This window comes from Desmodus rotundus, chromosome 1 (assembly GCF_022682495.2).
Source record: "Desmodus rotundus isolate HL8 chromosome 1, HLdesRot8A.1, whole genome shotgun sequence".
In the NCBI taxonomy this organism is placed as follows: Eukaryota; Metazoa; Chordata; class Mammalia; order Chiroptera; family Phyllostomidae; genus Desmodus; species Desmodus rotundus.
This window is the reverse complement of record NC_071387.1, coordinates 42,250,462-42,266,148: the sequence shown is the minus strand read 5'-3', so window position 1 is coordinate 42,266,148 and position 15,687 is coordinate 42,250,462. Positions and strand designations below refer to the sequence as shown.

Sequence of the window (15,687 nt, the reverse complement as noted above, 5' to 3'; positions counted from 1 at the left end):
AATTTTTATTTCCAGTTTGGCTGTCTGTTAAGCTTCTTTTTCTTTGCTAATTACTCTGGTGACGACTTCTAATACCATGTTCAGTGAAAGTGGTAAGAATGAGCATCTTTGTCTTGTTCTTCATCTTAGAGGAAAAGCTTTTAGCATTTTACCATTGAGTATGATCTTAAGTATGGTCATGTCACATATGGCAATTATTACGTGGAGGTATGTTTTCTCTGTACTCTGTTGAGAGTTTTTGCCATAAACAGATATCGAATTTTGTCATGTGCTTTATCACTTCTGTTAAGATTTTTGTATGATTTTTATCCTTTATTTTGTTAATATGGTATATATCACATTGATTAATTTGCAGATATTGAATCGTCTTTATATTCTTGGAATGAATTCTATTTGATTATGGTGTATGAGCCTCTTAATGTATTGTTATATTCACTTTGACAATATTTTGGTGAGGATTTTTGTATCAATATTTATCAAGGATACTGCTGTAATTATTTCTTGTGGCATCCTTGTGTGGTTTTGGTGATGCTGTCCTCTTAAAATGAATTTGAAAGTGTTTCTTCCTCTTTTTTTTTGAAAATTTTCAGAAGTATTTGGTGCTAATTCTTCTCTGATATTTGCTAGAATTCACCAGTGAAGTCATTTGGTCCTGTGCTTTTGTTAGCTGGAAGGTGTTTGCTGCTGGTTGACTCTCCTTACTAGCAATTGGCTTACTCACATTTTCTGTTTCTCAATGATTCACTCTTGAAAGGATTTTTTTTTAGGAATTTATCCATTTATTCTAGGTGTCCAATTTGGTGGCTTATAATTTTTCTTGGTAGTCTCATGATCCTTTGTAGTTATGAGCTATCTGTTATAATGTCTCCTCTTTCATTTTTATTTGAGTCCTCTCGTCAATTTTCTCTTTTCAAAGATTTAGCTTTAGTTTTATTTATCTTTTCTACTGTTTTACACTACATTTATTCTGATATTTTTTTATCTCCTTTATTCTCCTGTTTGGTTTCATTTGTTCATTTTCTGGTTCCTCACAGTGTAAAGCTAGGTAGCTTATTTGAGATTTACTTTGTTCCTTGAGGTAGGTGTTTATTACTATGAACTGCTATCTCAGAACTGCTTTTACTGCATCCCATAAATTATTGTATTTCCATTTTTGTTTGTTTCAAGGTATCTTTAAAAATTTCTCTTTTGATTTCTTCATTGGTCAAATAGTAAAACTGTCACTATTACAGATAATATAACATTATATTTTAAAAAAGCTAAAGTCTCCACCAAAAAACACCCTTTAAAATAGGCACATTAAATAAAGTTGCCAGATTCAAAATCAATATATAAAAATTTGTGTTTCTATACATTAACAAAAAATACTAGAAGGAGAAATTAAATTAACAATTCTATTTACAATTGCATCAAAAAGAATAAAATACCTAGGAATAAATTTAACCAAGAATATAAAAAGGTTGTACATTGGGAACTATGATACTGATGAAAGGAAATTGAGGAACACACAAATAAATGAAAAAATACTTTGTGCTCATGAATTGAAAGAATTAATATTGTTAAAATGTTCTTTCTGCCGAACGCAATCTACAGATTCAATGAAAATGCTATCAAAACTTCAGTGACATTTTTCACAGAAATAAACAAAAGAATCTTAAAATTTGTATGGAATCACAAAAGATCCCAAATACCCAAAGAAGTCTTGAGAAAGAAGATCAAAACTGAAGGCATAACACTACTTGATATCAAACTACATTATAAAGCTATAATAATGAAAACAAAATGGTATCGACAAATAAATGGTATAGATCGATGGAACATAAGAGAAAGCCCAGAAATAAACTCACGCATCTAATTAACTGTGACAAAGGAGTCAAGAATATACACGGGGAAAGGACAGTTTCTTCAATAACTGGTATTAGGAAACTGAATAAACACAATGAAACCAGACCACTGCCTTACACCATATACAGATCTATCTGGAAAAAGTCCAACCACTGTTATTTTTTTGTTTTTTTTGCATCTGGTCGGCAACGTTGTCTTTTTTTCCATTTATTAAGTATATTTTATTGATTATGCTATTATAGTTGTCCCATTTTTTCCCCTTTGTCCTCCTCTGCCTATTACCACCATTGCTCCAGCAATCCACCCCCCCATTAGTTCATGTCAGTGGATCATACATATAAGTTCTTTGTCTTCTCCATTTCCTATACTGTTCTTAACCTACCCCTGTATATTTTGTACCTACCAATTGTGCTTCTTATTCCCTGTACCTCTTCCCCTATTTTCCCACTTACCTCAACCTGCTGATAGCCCTCCGTGTGATCTCCATTTCTAGATTCTGTTCCTGTTCTAATTATTCGTTTAGTATATTTTTGGTTTTTTAGATTCAGTTGTTGATAGTTGTGTTTGTTGTCATTTTACTGTTCATAGTTTTGATCTTCTTTTTGTTAGATAAGTTCCTTTAACATTTCATATATTAAGGGCTTAGTGATGATGAACTCCTTTAACTTGACCTTATCTGGGAAGCACTTTATCTGCCCTTCCATTCTAAATGATAACTTTGCTGGATAGAGTAATCTTGGATGTAGGTCCTTGTTTTTCATGACTTTGAATACTTCTTGCCAGTCCCTTCTTGCCTACAAGGTTTCTTTTGAGAAATCAGCTGACAGTCTTATGGGAACTCCTTTGTAGGTAACTCTTGTCTTTTCTCTTGCTGCTTTTAATTCTCTATCTTTAACTTTTGGAATTTAATTACGATGTGTCTTGGTGTGGCCCTCTTTTGTTCCAACTTGTTTGGGACTCTCTGTGCTTCCTGAACTTGTATGTGTATTTCCTTTATCAAATTGGGGAAGTTCTCTTTCATTATTTTTTTAAATAAGTTTTCAATTTCTTGCTCTTCCTTTTCTCCTTTTACCACCCCTATGATTTGGATGTTGGAACATTTAAAGTTTTCCCAGAGGTTCCTAAGCCTCTCCTCATTTTTTTTGAATTCTTATTTCTTCTTTCTGTCCCAGATGAATGTTTATTTCTTCCCTTTGTTCCAAATCATTTATTTGAATCCCAGCTTACATCCCTTCTCTTTTGGTTCCCTGAATATTTTTATTTCACTTTGTATAGCATTCAGTTCTTCCTTTATTTTGTATTCGTACTCAGTCACTTCTGTGAGCATCCTGATCACCAGTGTTGTGGACTCTGCATCTGATAGGTTGGCTGTTTCCTTTTGATTTATTTGTTTTTCTGGCGTTTTGATCTGTTTTTTCATTTGGGCCACATTTCTCTGTCTCCTCAATTTGACAGCCTCCCTGTGTTTCTATATATTAGGTAGAGCTGCTTTGACCCCTGTGTTGGCACACCTGTTACGATGTAAGGGAATAGCCTTAGATATTCAACAGGATGAGGCAACCTGCTTTACCACTTTGTAGCGCTGTATGTGGGGAGGGGTCAGAGAGGGAACAGTGCTGCTTGCTCAGCTCTTGCCCCATTTGTGGTTACTTCCCCCACTTCCCATAAGTGGCAGGTGTCCTTCTAGCTGCTGCCTTAGTGCTAATTCCCCAAGTGGTTGGGTTTGTGTATGTTCTAGGACCCTGCAGGCCCTTTAAACACACTCTCCTGAGAGACTGGCTGTTTCTTCCACTGCCCAAATCCCCACTGCTTTTTCCAGCCAGAGGTTATAAGGCTTTATTTTCCTGGCTCCAGACCCTGGCCTGTGCAGTCTAGCTTGGGGCTGGGATCACTCATTCCCCAGTTGTTCCTCCCAGTTTTTATCCACTGCCCATGAATGTGGTACTGCCCATTCCACTGGCTACTACCGCTGCCTCCCCGCCACCACCACCTCGCCATCCCACACCATGTCCCCTGTGCCCCAGCTCCCTCTCTCTTCCTCTCCTATCCATCTGGATGAATGTTTCTTCTTTAAATCCTTGGTTGTTGGACTTCTATACAGTTCAATTTTCTAGCAGTTCTGGTTGTTTTTTGTTTTTAGAATGGTGGTGGTCCTCCTTATGGTTGTGCAAGGAGGCAAAGTGTGTCTACATATGCCTCCATCTTGGCCGGAACCAGCCATTGTTAATATAATGAGAATGGTTTGTTCCACATTGATGTAACCTGGCAGCCAAGGACAATGGACTGGAATGGGCATGCATGAACAATGACAACTTCACTGTACTAGTCAGTGTGGGTGGCACATGCTGTTGAGTGAATGCGTGTACTTTGTGGCCCCCACAATCAAAATGACTGAGTAGAGCAATGAATCTGCATCAAATTTTATCTTAAACATTCCTCTGTGGAAAGTATTTGGATGATTCAGAAGGCTTTCAGGCTGATGCAATGAGTGCAGCACAAATAAAAGTGTGGCACAAGTGCTTCAAAGATGGTTGATAGTCTGTCAACGGTGATCCATATTCTGGAAGGCCTGCAAGAAGCAGAACACCTGAGAATGTTGAACGTGTACAGGCTGCTGTCAACAAAGATCGGAGACCAACAGCGCGAGAACTAGAAGCCAATCTGGGGATTCCAAAAATTACTGTGTCTGAGATTTTGATGCAGCATCTTGGTATGAAATGTGTCATGGCAAAATTCATTCCAGATCTTCTGCTATCAGAGCAGAAGTAACATCATGCTGCAGTTGCCAATGACTTAATTCAAACCTTTACCAGTGAACCAGATCTCCTCAAGAAGGTCATAACTGGAGTTGACTCATGAGTGTATGGCTATGATCCGGAAACCAAGGCCAGCTGTCCTAATGGAAGTAACCTGGTTCTCCACGCTCAAAGAATGCACAACAAAGTCGCAACAAGATCAAGACTATGTTAACTGTGTTTTTTGATTGGGAAGGTGCTGTCCATCACGCTCCTCCAGGCCAAATAATTAATAAAGAGTCCTACCTCAATGTTCTTCATCAGTGAGAGGTGCAATACAATGCGAGCAGCTGCAGCTCTGGGCTACTGCAATTGGCAGCTTCATCATGACAGCGTGCCCACTTATGCATCACGTCTTGTGCAGAGTTTTTGGTGAAACATCAAATTACTCAGGTGACTCAGCCCCACTACAGCCCAGATCTGGTGCCTGGTGACTTATGCCTTTTCCCCCCAAAAAATCACCTTTGAAAGGGAAGAGATTTCAGACCATCAGTGAAATTCAGGAAAATATGAGGGGGCATCTGCTGGGGATTGCAACATAGCATTTTGCAGAGAGTTTTGAACAGTGGAAGAGGCACTGGGAGAACTATGTGAGGTCCCAACATGCCTACTTTGAAGAGGATTGAGGTATCATTGTCCTGTGTACAGTTTTTTATTTCTTGTATCTTCTTCAATAAATGTCTCTATTTTTCATATTACAAGGTTTGTTACTTTCTGGACAGACCTCATAGAAAACTTACCTCAGAAGGGTCTAAAGGCTTGCATGCAAGACTTAATACAATAAAACTTCTAGAAGAAAACACGACCAGTAGGCTTCTTGACATCAGTTTCCGTGATGATGTTTTTGGATTTGACTTCAGAACTAAAGGTGACAAAACCAAAAATAACCAAGTGGGACTACATTAAACTGAAAACTTCTGCATGGCAATGGAAATTGTCACTAAATGAAAAGGCAACCTACTGAATGGGAGAAAATACGAGTATTTTTCATTTATATATCTGATAAGGGGTTAGTATCCAAAACATATAAAGAACTCATACAACTCAATAGCAAAAAACCAATACAATTTATAAAAGGGCAGAGATCTGAACAGACACTTTTCCAAAGATGCCCACAGGTACAGGATGCTCAACATCACTATACTCAGCAAAATGGAAATCAAAACCACAGTGAGATACTACCTAACACCTGTTAGAATGTCTCTTTTTATCAAAAAGATAATACTGGTGTGGATGTGGAGTAAAGGAAGGAACCTTAATGCACTCTTGGTGGGGATTTACATTGATGGCACCACTGTGGAAAAGAGTATTAGAAGTTTCTCAAAAATTTAATAGCATCACCATATGATCTACCAATTCCATTTTTGGGGTATTTATCTAAAGAAAATGAAAACACTAGTTTGAAAAGATATCTCAACCTCATGCATCATTATTTACAACAGCCAAGGTAAGGAAACAAGCTAGGTGTCCATTGACAGGTGAATAGATAAAGAAGATATGATATAAATAATGTATATATACAATGGAATATTATGCAAGAATAAAAAAATGAAATCTTGCCATTTGAGACAACATGGATGGACCTAGAGGGTGTTGTGCTAAGTGAAATAAGTCAGACAGAGAAAGACAAACATTGTGTGGTTTCATTTATAATTGGAATCTAAAAAAACCAAAACAAATGAATAAACAAAACAAAACATAAATAGAAACACAGATCAAAGGGATGTTTGCCAGAGGGGAAATGGGTAGGGGAGGTTAGATGAAAAAGATGAAGGGAAATACAGTAAAAAATATTGTGATAAGTTTGCATGGTGACAGATGATTAATATCATTAGTGATCACATTGTAGTGTATAAAACTGTGAAATCACTATATTGTACATCTGAAACTAATATAAGTAGCATGATATTGCATACCAACTATACTTAAAAATTACTTGACCAGACTAAAAAAATAAAGTCAGTTCCTTATATAAAATATATAGTTGGGTCTTCTTTTGATTCACTCTGGCAATCTTTGTCTTTTAATTAGTGGATTTATTCCATTGATGTGTAAAGCAATTATTGGTACAGTTGGCTTTAAAAGTTTTTTGGAAATTAAAAGTAACCATTTAACTTTATTTTTGAGACCACATAAGTGTTCTGTTTACATGTGTATAGAAATACTTTTGGTCATCCGAGGATTTGATATATTTTTAATGGTTGACTTTTTTAATGTTTATAAGTGATTCAGATTTTAAATTGAAGCTGTCTTGTGACATACTTTCAACTCACTTAGGAATTTTTCCTCTGATAAATTGAGATACTGAAAATAAGGGAGTTACAGAACTTTAAACTAAAAGTGAAAATTTAAGGCCTAGCTTCTGTCTGTGGAAATTAAGAAAGATACTGAATATGCTTGTATACATCTCAAGGGTTTAAGAAAGCCATTTATCTAGGTACTCATTCCCAGGCAAAGATGTCAATTAGCTTGTATCATGAAAACGTCCCCTTTTATGTGCTCTTTATTAAATATGATATTTGTATTTTGGTAAGCAAACTAAGTATTGTGACCTGAAAGCTCAGTCATTGGATGCAGTGTATATATATTTTTTTCTCTCTTTTTAAAAATTTTTTTAACTTTTTTTATTTTTGCTCAAGTACAGTTGACTCCACTTTCCCATCCCCCCCACCCCCCCACCCCAGCCATTCTCACCTCTCACCCTTGATCCTAACCTCCTTTGGCTTTTTGTCCATGTCTCCTTTATACATGTTCCTTGACAATAGTTCCATACTCTCTACCCTTGTTCTGTAGCCTTTGAGAACTTGAGTGTGGTGGATTGTGTTATCCTCTCTTGCCTAGGAAACCATCATAAATAGCAGATACAGAGTTTTGGTTTATTATGCTTTTTACATCAAGAAACCATTTGCTCTGGTAATTGGAAAAATAGGTGAACCAACTTGACAGTGTTTTCCAGTAATCCAGAAGCATTATACCAGTTGTTAATTTGTATGTTTATTTTTATTTCCTTCCCCAAGAGCAAGGATAAGAAAAACCTTGTACACAGAATACAGGATATACAATTATCATTGCACCTATTTCTGTAATAGTTTTGCTTCTGTTTTCTTAGAGGGAATGGGAAGAAGTGAATAGTAGTTACTTACACAAAGCATATCAGTAAATAGTTGTTCAATGAAAATAAATGTGAGGAAAATGGGGACCTTCTCAAGGGTCGAAAGGTGGAACACCTGGAGTAGAAGTCTGGCTAAAGTACAAGTAAGCTTTTAAATTTGGAGGACTCTGTAGAATATGTTGCATCTTTTTCTCAAGAATAGTAAAATTGGTTTAGTCTTTTCTTCCAGTATCTAGATGTTAATTTCATAAGAAATTTGGTAATGGTAATGTTTAGGGCTCCATATAAAATACTCCTCTACAGCAGTTTTTCATTTATTTTTCTAAGTTTTGAACAGAAGCAATAATACAGCTAGTAAGACTGGTCGTATGGTAATAGGGTTCATTTTAATCTATATTAATGCACAAGAAAACTTTGTTTCTCATCACATACTTTATTGATTTCTTCTCAAAAACTAGGTTTTCAGGGAGTCTGACAATTTTTTTAAAGCTACTTCTATGGCTCAGGGCTAGAATTATCTTCATGTCTTTTCATTGTTCCTGTTAACTATTATGCTTTTTTCTTTTTTCATATATATATTTAAATTGTTCATGTTTTTGCTTTAATTGACTGCTACTTTTTTTTAATTAACCTTCCGTTTATCTAGGTTTGGCAAGGTAAGAGGTTTTAGCATTAGAATAAGATAAGAGAAGGGAATTGTGAGTAGAAATTACATTTTTAGAGTTTAAAATAAAGGACGATGGACCTGACCTGGGTAAGATGGAATCCAAAGATTCTGTCTGAGTAAAAAGAATCTCCTACATCCAGAACTGATATTTTATATTTCCAATTTTATATTTAATAATATTGCTTGCATTTATTTTCACTTAGTTTTACTGTGAAAGAATAATTTTTTAAATTATTTTTAGATAAAAACAAAAAACCAGTTTATTTGATTACAACACTGGATAACACAATGGAAGACCTGTTAACACTGGAATATGTGAAGGTAGGCCGTGCCATTTATATCTGCTTGCCACTGTGACTGTATGGCTGAAATACTAAGTTTTGTAAGTTTAGTAATATACAATTTGATTCTGATTCTATTGAGATATCTATAGCTCCAAAACTTTACATTGTTTGGGGTTTTTTTGCTATATTCCATATAGCAAAATTAGAAGCCTGTGTTCTAAGTGGAAATGACCTGCAGTTTTTTTCCCCGCCATCAAGGTATCAAAAAGAAAGAAATGCATTAATCTTGATAGTATTTATTGTGATTTATAACATGAGATGAAGCTTTTACTTTATTTCTTGCAATTGTCTGAAGTTACCTAATTATCCTGGTGTCCGTGATTCCCGATGTCATCTTTTTCCTATTGATTTTTGATATCCATTTTATCATTTATTATGTTTTTGTATATACTATGATATACTTATGATTTATTCCATGCTTTCATTGACCTATTTTCATGTAAGTGCCACATTATTTTAATAATTACTTTATGGTAAGCATAATGCTGAAAGACCATTTTATCACTTTCAAGACCATTTTTACTATTATGTAGGTACTTTAGGGTTTTTTGTTTATTCGTTAAATAGCTTGAATATTACAGAAGTATTCTAGATATGAAGATAATGTGGATTATGTAGATACTTGGTGGAAAATTCTGTCACAAATTTTCTTTTCACGTACAGGATGAGTTAGGAAGGACCTTACAGAGTTGTTGATGACTGACTGTTCTCCATAGCTGACAATATTTAATTGTCCACTGTTGATAATGTATTGAATACTTGCTATGTGCCAAATTTGTTGTGTGGAAGCAGTTGTTCATTTAGGTAATTATATGTATAAATAACTGGACATTTTCTATACATGTTATTGGGACCATTATATAACTGTGTTTATGTATTTAACTGTTTTTTAAAAGATTTTTCTAACAGATTTTTTTTTTTCTCTTTGGATAGGCTGAAAATAATGTACCAAACTTGAAAACTTCCTATAGTAATGTTGCACAACTGATTAAGGTATTAGTGAATAATTATTTGGTTTTTAATTAGATACTGTATTTCTAAGTAAATAGGATATTATGAAAATTATTCTATAGCCAGAACTCTAAGATCCCTGAAGATAAAAATGGAATATTATAAATTGGATTCTTTGTAACACAAAGCCTAGTGCCTTATGCAGTGGAGGTAAACAAATATTTATTGACCTATTACTAAAATCAACTTTGTTTTTTAGGTGAATTTTTCCTCTTTGGATATTCATTTGCATACTGAAGCACTTCTGAATACAATAAATTATTTTAATAATATTCTTCCACAATTAGAGGAAAAATCAGCCTCAGTGTATGTTGCAGACACTGAAGACAAAGGAGGGGTCATTAAAAAAATATGTATGTTTCTTTAAAATTTAACTTTAAATTTTTTTACAAGAAGATTAATAAATTTTGATTTTGGCTTTATCAGTTTATAATGTTGCCTTCAGAATTTCATTGCCTAGCTTAAAATCTAGAAGGATTCATTATATTCCAGGTTAATTTTAGAAAATAATAATAAAGCGATTACTGCTGAAGAAAATGTCTTTAATTTATCAATCATTCTTTTAAGTTGAAGATTATACTATAGAATTATTTGATTTAGATTAAAATTCATGTATTCAATATCATTACTTTAGATTAGAAAAACGGAACTAATAAACTGAATAATATCAGTGTATTTTTTAAATTAGAGTACTTTTTAAGCTGTGAAAAGTTGCAAGTTCAGTGATAACAGATATCATCTAGTAATTATTGACTCTCAAAAGATTTATGATTTTACCTCTAGTAATGTCTCAGTTTCAAATGTTAGTCTAATCTAGCAACCATTTTTTGTTTTTGCCCATTGTTTGCTCTTTTTTGGCTTTTTGTTCTCATTATACTTGTTTTTTAGAATTCTTAATTATTAGGGAATATCTTGCTTGTTTTCAGCTGAATTGCAAATCAGGGTTTTCTCTAGTATTAATGGATTGGCCAAAAAGTTCGTTTGTTTTTTTCCATAAGGTGGCTCTAGTAGCGCTTAGTTGTCTTTCACTTAATTCAAAACCATTTCATTAGATTGTATTGTGACAGCTGTCATTTCGGCATGCATATAAAAAAACATCAAAATTGGTGAGTTTGGGGGTAGCCATTTTAATTATTGAAGATGGAAGAAAACACACATTTTCAGCATATTATGCTTTGTTTCAGAAAGGTAAAAATGCAACTGAAATGCAAAAAATAGGATTTGTACAGTGTGTGGAGAAGGTACTGTGAGTGATCAAATGTGTCAAAAATGGTTCGTGAAGTTTCGTGCTGGAGACTTCTCTCTGGACAATGCTTCATGGTCTGGCAGACCAGCTGAAGTTGCTAGTGATGAAAACGAGACATTAATTGAGAGCAATCAATGTTCCATCACAGGGGATGGCCGACATAAAGTTATTGGTGAAAATGAAAAATGTCTTTTATTTTATGGAAAAAAACATATGTGCTTTTTGGCCAACCCAATACCATTATTTGTTGTTACATTTTATTTACTTAATAAGTGTAGTGAGGTAGCTACAAGTTTTTCCTTATGTTTACAATATAATTTCTTTCTGCAGCATCAAAACGATCCAAGAATGAAGATATTATTACCCTGCAGATTTTAGCAGAATTGTCATGTTTACAGATCTTTATTCAAGATCAGAAACGTAACATTTCTGAAATTAAGATTGAAGGTAATAAATTATCAGAAAAAATAAATTCAGAACTAATACCAGAAAGAAAAGGCATTTAACCATTTTTCCCCCTTAGGGCTTGATTCTGAGATAATTATGAGGCCTTCAGTAACTGAAATAAATGCAAAGCTAAGGAATATAATTGTTTTGGATTCTGATATAACAGCTTTATACAAAAAGGTATGAATTTATTTATTATTTAATAATACATTTTTAAATTTCATTGTCCTTTAAGATTAGTCATAGCTTTAAATTAGACAGTTGTCACATTTTAGCTGTGTGACTCATGTCTTTTGTTTTTAGAGTTAGTCATAATTAGGTTCTTATCTTAGCTCTGTTCCTTAGTAGTTGTGTGACCTCATATTGGATTCTGTTTCTTTATGTGTGAAATGAGGATTAAATATCTTGTAAATGAGATAAGTGTAAGTAATCACTCCAGCGAATGTAGTTGCAGGAGTATGTGACAACTGAGGAAGGATGGGAGACTAGTAAATGCCTTTTTCACTTTTTTTCCTTTTTTTTAAATTTTCAAATACTTTGAACCTTGTAATGCATTTTTTTTTCAAGTCACAAAATAATTTAATCAAATTAAACTTTTGAGGGAAAGAAGTAATTTTTCCACCTTACAAATTGAGGTGACAAAAACAGTTTTGTGCAGAAGAAACAGTTCTTAAAACATTTTCCCAGGGTAGAATATTTTTTAAAATAAAATTTCACTTTTCTTCCTTTTTAAAATTTTCTTTATTTTATTTTTTTACCACCACCACTTAGTCCCCTTATACCTGCCTCCCCCCAGCAACCTCTACACTGTTGTCCATGTCCATGCGTCCTTTTTCCTTTTTGCTCAATCTCACCACCTCCTAACCTCCCCCCACCAGCTGTCATCCTGCTTTCCATCTGTCTTTCCCCATTTCCTTGTCAGTTCAGTTTGTTCAGTAGATTCCACATAGGAGTGAATTCATAATATCTGTTTCTCTCTGACAGGCTTATTTCATTTAGCATAATGTTTTAGATTTCAACAGTAGTGGGTCTGAAGTCAGATTAAATAAATAAGTTTATTTGCATCAATGCTTACTAGTATAGCTGTTACAATGTTAAGACAGTCGTGTGAACTGAATGGCCAGTGGTTGAAGGATAGGTAGGTGTTTTGTTATTGGATGTAAGCCCATAAGGGGGCCTGGTGTGGGGCTGTAACCCATCCTCCTTAGGGGAACTTTTGCAGCCAAGATATGCCTCCTGGTTTTTATCCATTACATGTGGTTGGGGGACCAGCTCGTCTGCATCTCTGCCCCTCCTACCAATCTTTATGTGGCTTCTTTTTAAGTCCTTAGTTGTAGGACTTCCATTTACTAGATTTCAGGTAATTCTAAATGATGATTGTTCTGTAGTGTAGTTGAAATTCTGATGTGGTTGTGGGAGTGGGTGCCTTCTGCATTTGCCTATGCTGCCATCTGGACTGGAAGTCAGCTCCACCATTTTAAACTATTGCAAAATTTGCGGTTTTAATCTGCTGACAGTAATTATTGGTTTGCAACTGAGATGATTTCAGAAACTAATAAACAACAGAGATACAGTGATAGGAGACTTGTTTGAAGAATCTGGAAGATCTATTCATGTACTTCAAATCAACAGAAGCACATTTCATTAAATCATAGAGGTACATAGTTTTTCAAAATTTTGATAGTGACCAGAAATATATTTGTGTGCCAATTCTTAGTACATAAGTAAACACACTAAATGAAAATGTATATCCTGGTAAATTTCTTTTGTTCTCCCCATTTACAAAAATGTTGGGCCAGACCTGTTAAATTGATTTCATTGCACACAAGGGGAGCTGCCACCACCAATCTGAAAAACCTGCGATATGGTTCCAGTAAAGGAGTTAGAATTGTTGCCTTATTTGTACTTGCCTTGAAGACTTGCAAGATCTTAAGACACATCATTTAAAAGATGGATTTTGACATTTGAATTTTCTCTCATTAAGGCTGTTTATATCACTGGAAAAGAAGTTTTCAGCTTCAAAATGATTTCTTACGTGGATGCAACTGCGGGTTCTGCATACACAGATATGAGTGTGGTTGACATTCAAGTTAATTTAACCGTTGGTTGCATTGAAGTAGTTTTTGTCACAAAATTTTTATATTCTATATTGGTAAGTATGTTAATCATTTTTTTGATTCTTCCTGGGAGTTGGAAATGGTTGTGCATCAAACACAGATGAAGAATAATAATTTCTTGCTTTTTCCCCTGATTTTTTATAATTGTTTGGGTACCATTTATTATGACTGAAATGTATAACACTTTATTTGTGTAGCATTATTTGCACCTGGGAGTATCCAGTTAATTAAATATTTATTTCATATATTAACATATTAAATATATGTATATTATGTCACATGTTATATATATTCATATAAGAATTGACTTTTTATGTATATATCATTGATTTACATTTTTGCTTTACCTGAGTTCCAACTGTAATTAAAGATGCTAAATATATAATTGAAGTTTGTTGTTTCTATGAGGTTATTATTTAAAAATTGTATTTTCCATGGCATTGTAATTCTGTGACTGGGGCTTTAAAGGCTTTAGATTTAGTATGTATATGATATACCCTAAGATGTTTGAGTGTTAGTGCTGCTTTTCATGGTGTTTTTTTCCTGTGGCCTTCCCAACCTGCCATTTGATATTTTTTCCTGTGTCATACATGTTTCTTTGCCTTCACTATTCATTCTTTTAAAATGCTCCTAGTTTTGGTATATAAAGTAGATAATTGGTTGATTCTAAGTAAATATTAATTGCTTTTAAAAATCTTTTTAATTGAAGTTGTCATGTAATTTTTCATTTAACCATACAAATTTTTTTATACTGAAAAGATGAACAAAATATGTCAAAAGGAGACAACTGGAAGTTGGAAGGATGGTTTGGTAATTCACGATAAGAATGATATGTGGCACAGTCTAGGGTAAAGGAAGTCAGGTAGTAGGGAACTAACCAATTACGAAAAATTTAAAAAGTAGAATTAATAGTAACTATTGAGTTGAGTGGATGTCAGGGCTAAAGGAGAGAGGTTAAAGTTGACTCCAGGTTGTAGGCAAGAAATTTGCATAATTTTTTCTAACTTCTTTTTAGATCTCAAAAGCATTATGTCACTGAACCTGTGCGATACTTCCTTATACTAAAAAATTACTTGAAATGTTTTTTCTAAATATGAAAATTAAGTATAATTCTAGGTATATTTTAGGTCATTGAAATATTTTTTCCAGAATTCAGAAATTAGAAAAGTTTAGCATTCTTAAGGAAACATTTATTATTATTTTATCTTATAAACATGAATAACCTCTCTGTCCATTGAGGTTGTACAATATAATTGCTTGACAATTAGAGAAAGATAATGAAGGAACTAGATTATCAGTGAAATACTACAATATCCACATGTTACTTTGTTCCAGGTCCTAGATTTTTATTGTTTTACTATAACTTTGTATCTTTTTATTTCCCAGTTTTTAAATAGAGAAAATTAAGACTTAATATAGGCAGCCAGACTTGAATAAATAATGCTTGGCTGTACCAAGAAAAATATTTTCTTATGTATGTAAAATTATAAACCTCCATACACATTTAGTAAGTCTCATTCATTAATGGTAATCTTGTAAATATACTTCTGTTATTTTTACAGGCGTTTATAGATAATTTTCAAGCAGTGAAAGAAGCCTTGGCTGAGGCAACCGTTCAGGCAGCAGGAATGGCTGCTACCGGTGTGAAAGAACTGGCACAGAGAAGTTCCAGATTGGCACTAGATGTTAACATCAAAGCCCCGGTCGTGGTCATCCCTCAGTCCCCAGTGTCTGAAAATGTTTTTGTTGCTGATTTTGGACTAATTACAATGACCAACACATTTCATGTGGTAAAGAGCCAGAGCAACCCCCCACCCATTATTGATCTGATTACAATAAAACTGAGTGAAATGCGACTATATAGGTAAGCTTTCCATAAGTATATTCAGGCAGGTGCAATCTTTTTCTAACTTTTTACATTAAAGGCTTTGGTATCCTGAGTCTTCTGTTTACAGTGAGATTTTGTTTTATTATAACTATACTGAATTTTGTGATGCTCTCTCCCCCAAGTATTTTTTGGTGAAATCAATCATAGTCTTCTAGTCTTTGAAAACTTAAGAAAGTATTTGAAAATTAGTTCTTAGATAATTAAGAACACTGTAA

At 34.0% G+C, this 15,687-nt stretch overlaps 1 protein-coding gene across 4 annotated transcripts in view; it reads left to right on the top strand.

Moving 5' to 3' along the window:
* VPS13A (vacuolar protein sorting 13 homolog A) overlaps positions 1-15,687 on the top strand; it is a 204,021-nt gene that overhangs the window by 80,465 nt on the left and 107,869 nt on the right. For all 4 annotated transcript variants that reach the window (XR_008426793.2, XM_024555661.4, XM_045191605.3 and 1 more), the window contains exons 27-33: positions 8,661-8,740; positions 9,697-9,756; positions 9,974-10,127; positions 11,351-11,467; positions 11,544-11,647; positions 13,452-13,619; positions 15,147-15,448. Coding sequence is in view for 3 of the 4 variants with exons in the window: in XM_024555661.4 (XP_024411429.2) it covers positions 8,661-8,740; positions 9,697-9,756; positions 9,974-10,127; positions 11,351-11,467; positions 11,544-11,647; positions 13,452-13,619; positions 15,147-15,448 (985 nt within the window). In the remaining variant the exon portion in view is untranslated. The remainder of the gene's footprint in view (positions 1-8,660; positions 8,741-9,696; positions 9,757-9,973; positions 10,128-11,350; positions 11,468-11,543; positions 11,648-13,451; positions 13,620-15,146; positions 15,449-15,687) is intronic.